Source organism: Xiphophorus maculatus, chromosome 1 (genome assembly GCF_002775205.1).
Source record: "Xiphophorus maculatus strain JP 163 A chromosome 1, X_maculatus-5.0-male, whole genome shotgun sequence".
NCBI classification, from domain to species: domain Eukaryota; kingdom Metazoa; phylum Chordata; class Actinopteri; order Cyprinodontiformes; family Poeciliidae; genus Xiphophorus; species Xiphophorus maculatus.
In genome coordinates, this window is record NC_036443.1 from 16,723,994 (window position 1) to 16,736,904 (window position 12,911).

At 40.3% G+C, this 12,911-nt stretch overlaps 1 protein-coding gene across 1 annotated transcript in view; it reads left to right on the forward strand.

Moving 5' to 3' along the window:
* Nucleotides 1-3,399: 3,399 nt before the first annotated feature.
* The window catches only part of lgr6 (leucine rich repeat containing G protein-coupled receptor 6), a 48,877-nt gene continuing 39,365 nt past the window's right edge, over nt 3,400-12,911 (forward strand). Inside the window, exon 1 of the mRNA XM_005808666.3 lies at nt 3,400-3,972. Within this exon, the coding sequence (XP_005808723.2) occupies nt 3,731-3,972 (242 nt within the window). The 5' untranslated portion in view covers nt 3,400-3,730. The remainder of the gene's footprint in view (nt 3,973-12,911) is intronic.

Genomic DNA, 12,911 nt, shown 5'->3' on the forward strand with positions numbered 1-12,911 from the left:
AGAAACACACAGAAAACGTCCGTGCTAATCCATCAATACCCCATTCGTGTCGAAATTATTGTTAAATATTAGTAAATTCTGCTGCTAGACTGATTTGTGCTGCTTCCCTTCTGAGCACACACTCATCCGTGAATTGCAAGAACACGTTCAATCTGACCAAATCCTGTTTGACATTCACAGCTGTATGAGGAGTCATGCAAACCGAAAAGACAGGATCAAAACAGGAAAACAAGAGAGGCCAGTAAAAAAAAAGAGAAACACAGACAGGCAGGAGACCAAACATGCAGTTTTCTTTTACAGAGCACTTTGTGTGTTTTAGGGGCCCCCTGAGGCCAGACAATCAAAGAGCATTTAAAAAAGATGACAGAGTTTTAGTGTGCCAGAAGGTTGGAGGTGCACAGCCAAGGAGAGGGAAAAAAATGTGCAGGTGTATAAAGAACATGTGCATGTTTTTTTATGTTTGTACACACAGATTAATGCCAGTGGGTAAATCTGTGTGCTTGCTTGTGCATCGGCCAACTGCAAGATCCTGCTAGGCATGCCTTTGATCAGAGAAACCATAATGTGTATTTGATGAGTAAGTAAAATAAAAAAAAATCAACTGACAATAGACAGATAGAGCACCAACAGAACTTCCACAACAGATGAAGAAAAGGGAGGAAGAAGAGAGTGTGAGTAAGAGAGAGGGACATTGTGAAGAACTGCTCTGAAAGAGTTTTTGTGGGGCCATAACAAAGGCTCCTCAGAAAACACTGTGGCATAGGAATGTTAATTAATTAATGAGAAACTATTCAGGCTAGAGGATTGTGGAGAAAGAAAAAAAAGTTAAGAGAAAGACAGACAGAGCAACAGGGAAGACAAACCTTTACGAGTGCATATATTTTAGGCCGTGAGGCTATATTTCTTCAATCAGCCTGCGTCCCATCTCCACAATTTTGGTAGTTATGAACTTGCGCGTTACATCCTTGTTTTTGGTTTTGCATCCATTCGCATCTGTGTTTGTGTGCCGTCAACATACTGATGTTCCAGCATGAAAGCCCCTGCCGCCTCTACACCTCAGGCCCAGCATTCGACTTTCTAAGAAATGCACCAGCTTTTATGAGGCCAACCGCTTGGTTTATATTAGCTTATGGAAGACGACGTAATTCCTCATAAAACATCGCCAGAACTGAAGAGATGAGGAGGAATTCTGAGGTGTTTTACTTCTAGGAACCAGCTGCAGGATGATAGTACTGAGAAATTGAATAGGAACAAATAATACAAGCTCTGCTTGATTCTCATAACTGGTCATCTCTTTTTAACTATAGAATTATTTGGATGGTGTGCAACCTCTTGTCACATATAGGAACCACCTGTGTCAAAAATGAAGCGGTACAGGGATCCTACATACAGGATCTTTATTTACCATTTCTATGTTTAACCCTATGTATGCACTCACTAAAAGTGAGATGCAAAATTCATTTGTTCTGTAATCTTGGCAGTAGTGATTCTAGAACAGAAGTTTGGTGTTTACTGTTTATATTGTTGTAATGGAGGGCATAAGGAGACTTTCAATGCATGTTTTATAATTTTAGACTGTATTATTGGCTCTTCTGCTCAGGGACTTCAGATGGAAACTAGTTTAAGCTAAATCTGGTGCGATGCATCTTTTATTAATGCTTTTTGCACATCGTGATGTTTTAAATAAACTAATAACCTAAACATTTGTTAATCGTTATTGGTAAGAACTATAAACATCAAAGTCCTTTCAGTGACCAATCATTTACAAACAGGCCAGAGGTTATGGTCAGTGACTGCCTCTCTTCACTTCTTGTGAAGGGTGGCACAATATTGTGCCTAAGATTATAAACAAGCTTTCTTTTTAGATGACCTATAACTACATTCTGTTGTTACATTAACGTTACATTCATCTTGGTAAACAGGTTGTTATTGTGCCCTACATACTCCATTAAATTTAGTTATTTAATATTGTTTTAATTCACAACAAATACCATCTTCACGTTACGTTACAAAAAATAGCTAAAGAAAATAAATTTAGGTCCATTTAGCTTTTTATATCGTTATAAACATGATACCATTTGTCAGCCCACACAAAAATTGTATTTTCTTCTAGTTAAATTGCAGGTTTTGGGTCAAAATGACTGGTATTAACAACTACTTATAATTTACCTTGACAGAAATTATAGTTCCATCGAAAGAAAAGTAAGCCCCCAGCATGATGATTCCACCTTCATGTTTCACTGTCGCTATGTGTTCCTTACTAAATTTTCCTCTCAGAATTCTGGTCAAAAGTTTACAATTCACTTTGTGAAGGTTTTTTACAAGTGAGACAAAATTTTGCCACGTTTTAGCCAGGCTTTAATGTTTTCTTTTTTAAAGAAAAATTATTCTGCCTTACAACCATACTTCTTAGTCAACTTATGGAGATTGTGGGATATTGTTGTCAAACAAATATTCATCAGTATTGCTGCCATGCTTTTCTCAAGCTCCTTGACCAATCCTATTTCTTTTCTTTTTTTTGGGTTGGTTCATTTGTTACTATTATCTTAAATTTTCTCCAGTCTTGGATGACTGCTTTCATTGTACTGTTAAATATAACTCTATTATGCCTTGATTTTCTTCCCAATTTGTTTTTCAAGTGAATTGTACAAGATATATGTGACATGGTTGAAAAAGTTGTGAAAGTATTTATCATGGTCTCAAAACCCCAATATTTTATAGTTTGAAATTCAGCTGCATTTCTTCAGAAAACCATACGCGAGCTTATGTGAAATGAATCTGCCAGTTGTTTTGCGTAAGTCAGTTACAATCTGCTACTTATCTGTGGGCATTCATACATGTGTGTGGGTGCACGTGCGCGTGTTGGGGTGTGTGTGTGAATGTGACATTCCGGCGGGGGGAACCTGAGAAGGTGCAACTTACGAGACACTAGATTCGGCTCCTTCTGGGAACTGAAGGGTGCTGAAGTGTCAGAATTTCAGTTTTCTCCACATGGTCGCCTCCAGTCACACACTGAACCGCTGCAGCTCTTTCACAAGTTCATTCAGCTGTTTTAGTCCTTATCCTAAAAAAAAAAACTCTACTTTTATTCCTCTGTAGGTCAGGATCACTCTGTGCTATATCATTTGCACTCTGTCGCTCCCATTTCCCCTTGGAAAATTAACTTTCTCACCCTCTGTGCTCAGACCAAGCTTCAAGGCATAGCAAAATTAGAAGGGGGGGAGGAAAGGGGAAAAAGAGAGGGAAGAGTTGGGAGTTTGAGAAGTGCGGGCCCCTCCCACTTTCCGGAGATGCTCCAGCCCATCCCTAAATTGTGGGCCAATGGGGCTGGCTCATTCACTCCTTCTACAATAGGTAAGGAGAGAGAGGCACAGAGCAACAGATATATATTCAGACAGAGATAGACAGAAAGAGGGAGAGATACTGAATTTAGCAGGAGGAGAAAGACAGTGCAGAGAAAAGATTTAAGAAGGGAGACGGAAGGAGGAAGGGAAGTTAAGATTAAGTGAAACCCTAGGGGAGTAAAGTAAAAGCTCGGAGACAAGCAGATTAATGGAGATGAAGAAGCAGATCTTCTGACAGGACAGATTTACAGTGTGGACAACCCACTGGGAGGAAAAGCAGTAACTAAAAAAAAAAGGAGGACAGGAACATCTGAGAGGAAACCATTTATCACAGCTGCCTCGTAAGACATTTCATAGGACAGAGGGGAAGCTCTTTGCAGGTGTAGATGCAGACAGGTGGACGGACAGACATGCTGCTTGGGGTACTGCTTCTCTGTGCTGCTGGAGGAAACTGGGGGTCCACCCCTGGAGCGTGGGGGTATGGACAGGTCCAAGACAGACAGGAGTCTGAGGCAGCTTGCCCGGCCCCTTGCCAGTGTGAGGAAGATGGCATTTTTATCATGGTGGACTGCTCGGAGCTGGGTCTGTCATCTGTGCCGGCGGGCCTGAGCCCTTTCACCACATACCTGTAGGTAACATCTTGAAGTTAAAGAATGTTTTACTGCCTGATCAGACCTGGTTTCCCTGAAATACCTTTAAAATTATGGATCTCTTGAAGTGTTTTAATGGCTGTTTGACTGTGTGGTTGTGCTTAAAGAGTTATCATCATCTAAACATCTGGCTTGCTTATTTTTTATGATGGAAACTTATATTGAAAATATTGTTAGAAACTGTAATACTGCAATAATGGTTGCATGTGTGATCACCAGTCAATGGCATAACACACATTATGTTAAAACTGGAACTAGAGCAACTCCAGCTCAACATATCAATGTAAGAACAAGTGACAGCGCGTGTGGGGGTGTTCGAGTGAGTGTGTTGTGCTGTCCACCACGGTTAAATAGCAGAAGTACTTTCAGTGTCAGGTTTCTCAACACCAACTGGAGACCATGAATATTTGTGCATGGGTGTATGTGTGTGCTCACACACTTTGGAGTTGAGCATGGCTTCTGCATGGTTTGGGCTTAATTTCTCTCCTTTGCCAATTAGTATCTCCATTTCATACCTACATGTTTTCATTTCCCTCTGCCTATTTTCAATTCACATCTAAAGACATAAGCTAGTGGAAATTACTCTTTTTTTCATAAAGTTGTTTTTTAATAAATTACTGAGATAAATTGTTATAAAAATTTTAAAATTTCATGTATGTAATTGTTTCTTTCAATTACCGTACATTATATTTCCATATAGATGTTTCATTGGCATTTGAACCACATGAACAATGACAGATTATGAATCCTGATTAAATCAAAAAATTACTAAGCAAACTTTAGCTAATAGATATCATTTAAAGGTGTAAATAACTTTGTTTCTTCACAGCAGATTATGTTCAGAGGGTAGGAAATGTTCTTCTGGTGGGTACAAAATGACATGCAGATCCGTTTTGTATAATTTTGTACATTTTGTTCGTACAAACTTCTCTACAGCCATTGCAGTCAATGCTCCACAAAAGACCATCGTTTTTAGTTGTGCTCTCTTTTTATTCGCTTCCATTGTCTTGTTATGAGCTTGTCAGAATACTGTCAGCTCCCATTGCTGAATAACTTTAAAATCAATCCAGAGACGTCCATTCTTACATCCACACAGTGTGCTGCTATGTGACATCAGTGTTCTTCTTCTTGGCATGTGGTAGAAGTACACACAGAAGTCTGCTTGCATCATTCGGTGGCACCACACACACAAAAGACAGGATTTCAGTCAAATATTGAAAGTGAGCATCAAAACCTGCTGTGTGAATCTAGACAAAGAGAAGGGTTAAAATGGGCTGAAGTATGCTTCAGTGTTTGTTCGTCTCCAGGCTTTTGTGGACTTTACTGATGTGCACGAACATATATTTGTTTAAAATGTACTATGTCACTCTCACACGTTGGTCTCTCATCGTCAATCAGGTAAAAATAAAACATCTACAATCATTTCTATTTGTAACTTCACAAAATGACTCAGTTGTGTAACTAATTCATAAATGGCGAAATACACAGTTTGTAGATGATTTGTGCGGTTATGTGTTTGAAAGGTTGCCATATCCTCCAAATGCATCTAAGAGCTACCAGCCACTTTAGAGGTAATAAGAGACACTTTAGACATCTTACAGAGCTCTTTCTTGCACCACCCTGCTGTTGCCTAAAAGCACATCTGTCAAATGTCTTCACGGTGCAAGCCTTCAGATGAAAGATTACCAACACTCTGCGATACTGAAGTGATAAAAAGTGATAAAAGTGAAATCCTGACTTATAGAGGTATGCTTGAATGATGCCTTGCTCTATGGACGTCTTGGGGGCCTGCAGCAATCAGATTTCACTGTGAAAGTTTAAATACACATAGTGTTTAGGTTTTAACTCTTAATCAAAGAATCCCTGTATAGTGGAAGCAAACAATTTATGTACACTATAAAAAAATAACAAGAGAAGATTTTATTTTTGATGATTTTTTTAACTCCTTAACACTCAATCCTGGAATCCAGGTTCTTTGCTGCAGGTTATTGAACCGACAATAAAGTTATGCCTTTAAGTCATTTGGGAAACCCATGGTGGTAATGATGCGATGGCTTTGTAAGCTTTTAATTCGCACATTTTTAGATAAGTGAATGCAGATGTATTTTATGGCAACACATCAAACTCACTACTTCCTTGTTCGCCATCACTAAAAAAACCAACAAAAAATAAGCAAAATATCAGAAAGAGAATTGTGACCCACCACAATCGAGCAGCATGGCATAGAAACTTGTTACAGTTACACCAGTTCTATCAGGAGCAATGGGCAAAAAAATAGTACTATCAAGTGTACTACTAAATACTGTATATGTGTATGTGTGCATGTTGCACCTAAAACATGTTTTGTATGGCCTTTTTACATGTGTAGCCAATGAAAAGTTTGTAGTTCTTAATGCTGCTGATAAAAGAGATTTTTTTTATTTCCTGTGGGCAGGATTGCGTCTTATCCTGCATAAGGACATTCAGGATTTTCAGAATTGGTATTGCTTGGTTATAGTGACAGAAATAAGGGCTTGTCCTGCCACAGTTTCCAACAGTGATAAAGAATGGCTTTGTTTGCAAATATCTAATTATAACTACATATGAGCATAGAAATTATTGGTTTGGGGCAACAAAAAAAACAAAAGCAAAACTAGAGTGACCTGAAAGACTATTCCTCTTTGGCAATTCTAATTGCTCCTAGCTGCTCCTCTGCAGCCACACACAAATACTCATCATTCCCTGCAAACACAGGCTTAATTGTTCATTTCCCTCCGTTACCTAACATTGGAACTGACCAATTAGTGAGTTTGAGGGCTGATTTAGAATAAGATAAATAAACTCAGAGGCCAACTACACACACCCACCCTGACTCACTCACACACATGCAGTACTCTTAGAGAAGACAAGAAAGGAATGTGGGATGGCAGTGAAGATGCCACAACAAATGAAGTTCCTACAGGAAAGAAAAAGAAAAAAAACTCAAAAGATTTCTCTTTTAAGTTGTTGATAAAAATGATGAAAGAGAAACAACTTCTGCCTGACTGCACTTAAGTGCATGCACAAACACACTAGGTCCAGTCTCCATGGCGAGGATATACACTTCAACATATTGTACAAAAGTTTATGACAGAGGTGAGCTGATCTCCACCAGCATCTGCTGAAGTGTCCACATCACCCCGTTGGGGTGTTCAGGCAGGATTAGCCTCTGAGTGCACAGTGCAAAGAGATTTTCTTTGGGATTTACTCGGAAACTGTCCACCTTAAAAACTGCATTAACACAAATCTCTGAAAGTGTATGACATCATTCGCTCGTGTCACCAGAGAGCTCTTCAAAGCCAGCCAAAATGTTCACGCTACGACATTGGAGAGGGTGATTCGGGCAGCGCAGGGACTATTACATCTTCCAGAGTTTATTTGCAAACCTGGAAGGCCTTACTGAATTCATGTATAAACATAATTAAATGTGAATCAGCAAAAACAATTGTATCCTAACACTGAGGGGGAGTGCAGTGTGGAACTCTGCAAAGGAATTTAACCACTGGGAGGCAAAAGGTGCTGCGAGAGGCTCAGAGCAAAGTTGCTGAAGATTTATGGCAATAATCGTTTCTGTGGGCAACGCATAAAATGAGCTGTCATGTGTGACGCTTTGAAAATCCTGCTCTTTGATATGAGATTAGGAAGGAAAGACAGTGCCCCAGGGTGAGAGACTTTGTGAGTGTGCATGGATGTGTGCAATGCTAGAGAACACTAAGTACAGTGGAGTTGTTTGAGGATCTAAATAGTTTGATGTTTAGCTGAAGGCTGAGTGTCACAAGAGACGGGGTTACAATGATTCAGTAAGTAGCCTGTATGTAAGAAATGTTATATGACACTAAATGAATTAGTCAACTGTTCTAATGACAGAACTGCTCATACTTAATGCAATTTTTGAAATAGCAACTAACTTGATTTTTGTTTCATGTTATATTGCATGCGAAGACTGATAGCATTTTTATATTTTGCCTTATTACAATCAAAAATGTCTGTTTTTTGCTGGGGTTTGATTTCAGCTCTCCCAAGTCAATACTTTGTAGAGCAACTTTCATAAGTGGGCCAATCTGACAGATGGTTGTGCTTTGATCTGAATCATTTCATTGTAGGCTTGTTGTACAAGGTTATTGTCCTGCTGAAAGGTGAATTTCTGCCCAGTCTTGAGGCTTCTGCAGCATTTAAGGATTGCCCAGTATTTAGCACCAGACATCAATCTATCCGATCTGTCAAATGTTTGAGTTCCTGCAAAAGTAAAGTGTTCCTACAATATGATGCTGTCACCGCCAGGTTTTATAGTGAGAACAATGTATTCAGCGGGATGTTGGTTTACCCAAATGTAGGGCTTTGCATATATCTCAAAATGTTCATCTCACAAGAGCACCTTCTGTCACATGTTTGCTTGAATCCCAAGTAAGATTTATTTCTTTAAATAGTAGCTTTTCGCTTGCCACTATTCCAGAACGGCCAGATTTGTGAAACACACAAAAAAACAACAACAACAAAAAAAAACAAAACAGCAAAAACATCAGTGTTGTCTTAACCATTAACAAACATGAACTGGTACCTTTAACCCAAAATAAAGGCATTTTGTGTCAAAATAGGAGAAATGTTTGGACTCCAGACATGTACAGCTGTACATAGACAAGTGTGAATAGAACAGGTTCATTGGACAGCATGCCTTAAATCGTCATCAGCTGACCAAATACAGGACATGAGGGGGTAAAATAATTGTAACATATTTCTTAACACATGTCTGATGCTGCCAATGTGTATTGACCTTAATAGTAACACGTTTTTTTTTTTCCCATTTTTTTCTCCGAAGAGTTTTTGCGGCGCTAGTGGCTCGTATTTTTTCTACAGTAGGCAGACAGGAAGGAGGGTGAGGAAGACATGCGGTAAAGGTCGTCGGGACTGGGAGTCGAACCCGCGACATCCGCGTCGAGGACTAAGGCCTCCAAACGTGGGGCGTGCTAACCCCCTGCGCCACCACAGCACACCCCAATAGTAACTCTTTTTACCGGGTTGTTGATTTCTCCTTGTCCTCCAAAGTCACCTTGGATGTCTTAGCTGCTTCTACCATTAGTGTTCTCCTTAATGGCTAATCAGTTTAGGTGAATAGCCAGGACCTGGTAGGTTTTGTGGTTCTGTCTTAGTGTTTGCATTTTGAACGATTGATTGATTGAACAGTTTTCCACCTGATGTCAGAAATGTAGCATATTGTTTTATAACCTACATCTGCTTTAACCTTCTCCACAATGTAATCCCTCTTCACACTGTTTGTTCACTGATGTTTTCTAACAAACCTCTGACACTTTTACAAACCAACTGTATTAATACTGAGAATTGCAGAGGATTTAATTTATCAGTATCAGAGTAAAGGGAACACATTAAGATGCAAGCCACAAGATAACGTTTTTAATTGTCAATTATTAAACAAATTATTAAAAGCCATGCATCAGTTTTGTTCCATTTTACAATTATGTGCTGTTATGGTGGTCTATCGCATAGAATCAGAATAAAAATATGTAAGCTTGTGATTATACAGAGAAAATATGGAGAAAGTGCAGAGGGTACGAACCCTTTTGCAAAGCACTGCAAAGTTCTAGTTCCTAAACTTTCCGGAGGCTCATCTTCAAGTGTTTCATGCCACTGTAATCAGTATTTCTTATGTGTATGCGTGTGGTGTGCGTGTGCATGTGGGGGTGCGTGGGGGTGTGTGTGAACTAGGAAAAGAGAGTGGAGCGTTTAGGTGAAGCTTCATGGTAAAGCGGTGGGTGCGGTGAACTTCTAACAGTGTTTTGGCCGAGGCCAGGAAACCACAGCTAGTGCATTACCAGACAGAGAAAAACCAAGGAGAGGGTGAGGATGTGTGCGTGTGCATGTGTGTGAGGACCACCCACACTGCAAGGGTGATTTCTTTTTTTTTTTTTCTTTTCTATTCGGAAGAGTTGAAACAAGAAAGCAAGGATGATGACGGGGCGGAATATGAAGAGAGTCGGAGAAATGCTCAAATCGGTATTGAGGATGCAGGATTGCATTTTGAATGACTTTGAAGATTTTATTGGGAGCGGCAGCGTGCGTATGGAGGGGACAACATCCTGCCTCTGTGGTGGCCATGACAGTAACAGGCGTGTGCGTGTCATTTAGCCATTATGTTGATGGAATGATTCCTATCAGGAGTGACCGGGGGTCACACTGTAAACATAGCCTCTTAGAGACAGAAGTTAGAGAAATTGTATGTGATAAAGTCAAGGGGAGCAAGAGGGGAAAGCAAACTGAAGTCAGAGAAGTGAGGAAAAAAAATAAAATAAAAAGACAACGCTCTGTGATGGGGTGTGTGTATGCATGTGTGTACACTGACAGTAGAAGGTTCTCTTTAGAGCAGTTATCAGCTCAAGCATCAGTGTCCTGGCTCCAGACGTCTCTGTTAGACCCCCGCCTTAATGACCCAGTCCTCCCTTGGTCTCTCTGTTTGACTCACCACAGCCCCCACCCATACCTATTCTCCTTTCCTCACCTGCTCTCTCCTATCTGTTTCAGATTGGAAGAATTTATATGCTCCAGCTTGTGTGCCTTCAGAACAGGTGCTGAAGTTGCCCATGCTGCACTAAAGTGTAAATGTATCATTTCTTAAAAAAGTTCATAGCTCGGACCTCAGGTCTGAAGAGAAGAAATGAAGGGTGTGAAGTGAAGTCAGATTTTGTAAATGTTCATATGTCCAATCTGGCTGTGAGCCAAACAACTGTTGGAGAGCTAAGAGGCCCATATCAGTGACCTACACTATCACGGTTAATCTGCTCTGCTGAAAAGCGTGCAAAAAGAAGTTATTTCCCTTTGCTTTCCTTTGTCCTTTATTATCCCTCATCCGCTCTTTTGTTCCTTCCTTCCTTGACAAAAACCTAAAGTGTTTACATCCAAGGTGTCAGTTCCTTAGGACCTTTCAAGGTTCCCCTGAGGCCCGGTGGCAAGCACTTGCAGAGAAAGCCCTTTCTGCTTGTTAGAAGACATATATTCATACCAGAGGATTCGGAGAAAAAAAGGGATAGGAAGTATATTGGATTGTCCTTTCCTGAGAGTAATCTGGAAGGCCTTTTAAACCCCGCTCAAGGACAGACGGCAGGCAGGCAGGTACAGAACAACAATGAGAACAATGACTTTTCCCTTAGGAGCCACGGGCGGAGAAGACACTGTGGCCATGGTGTACTCTGCCGCTGCACATCCTGTCCTTTAGAAAAAAGGCAGAAACCTATCACGACACAAGATCTTTAAGGGAATCAGGATGGAGGCGGGAGAGATCAATGAAGTATCTGTTTGGACAGCATATGCACAAATGTCGTCTCAGGCCAGACACCGCTATCCTCGCCATTGTCTTCTTGTGCAATTCTGCTTGAATAAAGTCTTGTTTGAGGAGCACAGTTTAGGGTTTCTCCCCTTTGCTTGGATTCCCTCTGGTAGATGTTCTGCTGGGCCAATCATCAAACAGAAGGACAAGTTGTGAACAATGACATTGATATTCTGCACTGTTTTAAAATTGCAGTCTGCATGTATTTTTAGCAATAGCAACAGAGGAAGTGAACGAAGCCATTAAGTTCACGCTGGTTACGCTTCCAAATATTGAATTACCATTAACAGCCGCCTCCTTCATTTCTGTCTTTGCAGTGGACGATGGTTGTTTATAGCACAGGCAATTTCTGTTAAGCTACACAGGGTCAAACTGGTGCATTACATACGTCACAGGTAAACATTAGCAATTGGGTAAAATTTAAAACCTCCAGGAAGCAATCATTTCTAACTAGCCCAAACTTTCAGTGCGAAGCAAATAGCGGTGGAGTAGGAGCTGGTTTTTACTAGGCTAGGTCACCGCTGGCTGAATTTATTAATCTGTATGTTTCAAGTAATGGCAGTGTGACGCAAGTGTATGACACACAGGGGCTAGGAATGCCCTTCTTTTAATGTGTGGTTGTGTGGTGAAGGGCTGCTTGTGTGCCGGCATGGCCCAGATTCCTATTCAGGCCCTTTCCGATCCTGGGAATCCATGGGAATGTTTGTTTGTGTGTGTGCTCACGGGTATATGTGCATGAATTTGTGCGAAAGGACGAGTCCTTTCATTTTCACCACAGAGACGGCATTGTCCTGTCCAGGGACAAACTACAGTTTGGTGCAAATGCGTGTATGTTTCAATGATACACGTATTCAGTTATTACTAGCTGTTTTTTTTGCTTTGGCATGATGAAGTCATCTTTATGAGTATTTGTATTAATTTGCAATTAATACAAAAATATTGCTACTTCCTGTGGTCTTGCTCTAAATACATTATCACAAGTAAAACAACTGATATTTGCTGAATAATTAGTCAAACTAAGTGCCAGACTAGAGCCTGCAGGCGGATGCTAAACACATATGCCACTTGCGGCTTTAAAAGTGGTTTCCCAAAACCAGTTATTTCTTATACCATGACTGGCTGAGTTTTGTGTGACTAGACATATTTTTCCTTCTTATAAGCAAGGGAAGCATATAGTGACATTTTTTTAATGCAACTTACTGTCAGTGTGCAGAAACATGTGAGGATGTGAGAGTGCTGGCTTGGTTTTAAAATCTCGTCACACTGGCACTTTCTCTGGTTTACAATCAAAAGGACTTCAAAACATAGAAACAATATGCTGGAAAATTTGTTAAAAGAGTGATGGCCCCAGTGGCCTTTATAAACAGTAAGAGAGAACAATGGTCCCAAGATCAGGAATCAAACCCCACACAGCTGCACTGAGGACTAATAACCTTTATATATGAAGAGGAGGGGTGTACTGGCCCTGGATGATACAAGGTTGAATCTGTTTTGAAACCATAACTTTTTAAACCGCTGATATACCTTGATACTTGAAGCTAACCGATACTTATTTAGTTCAGT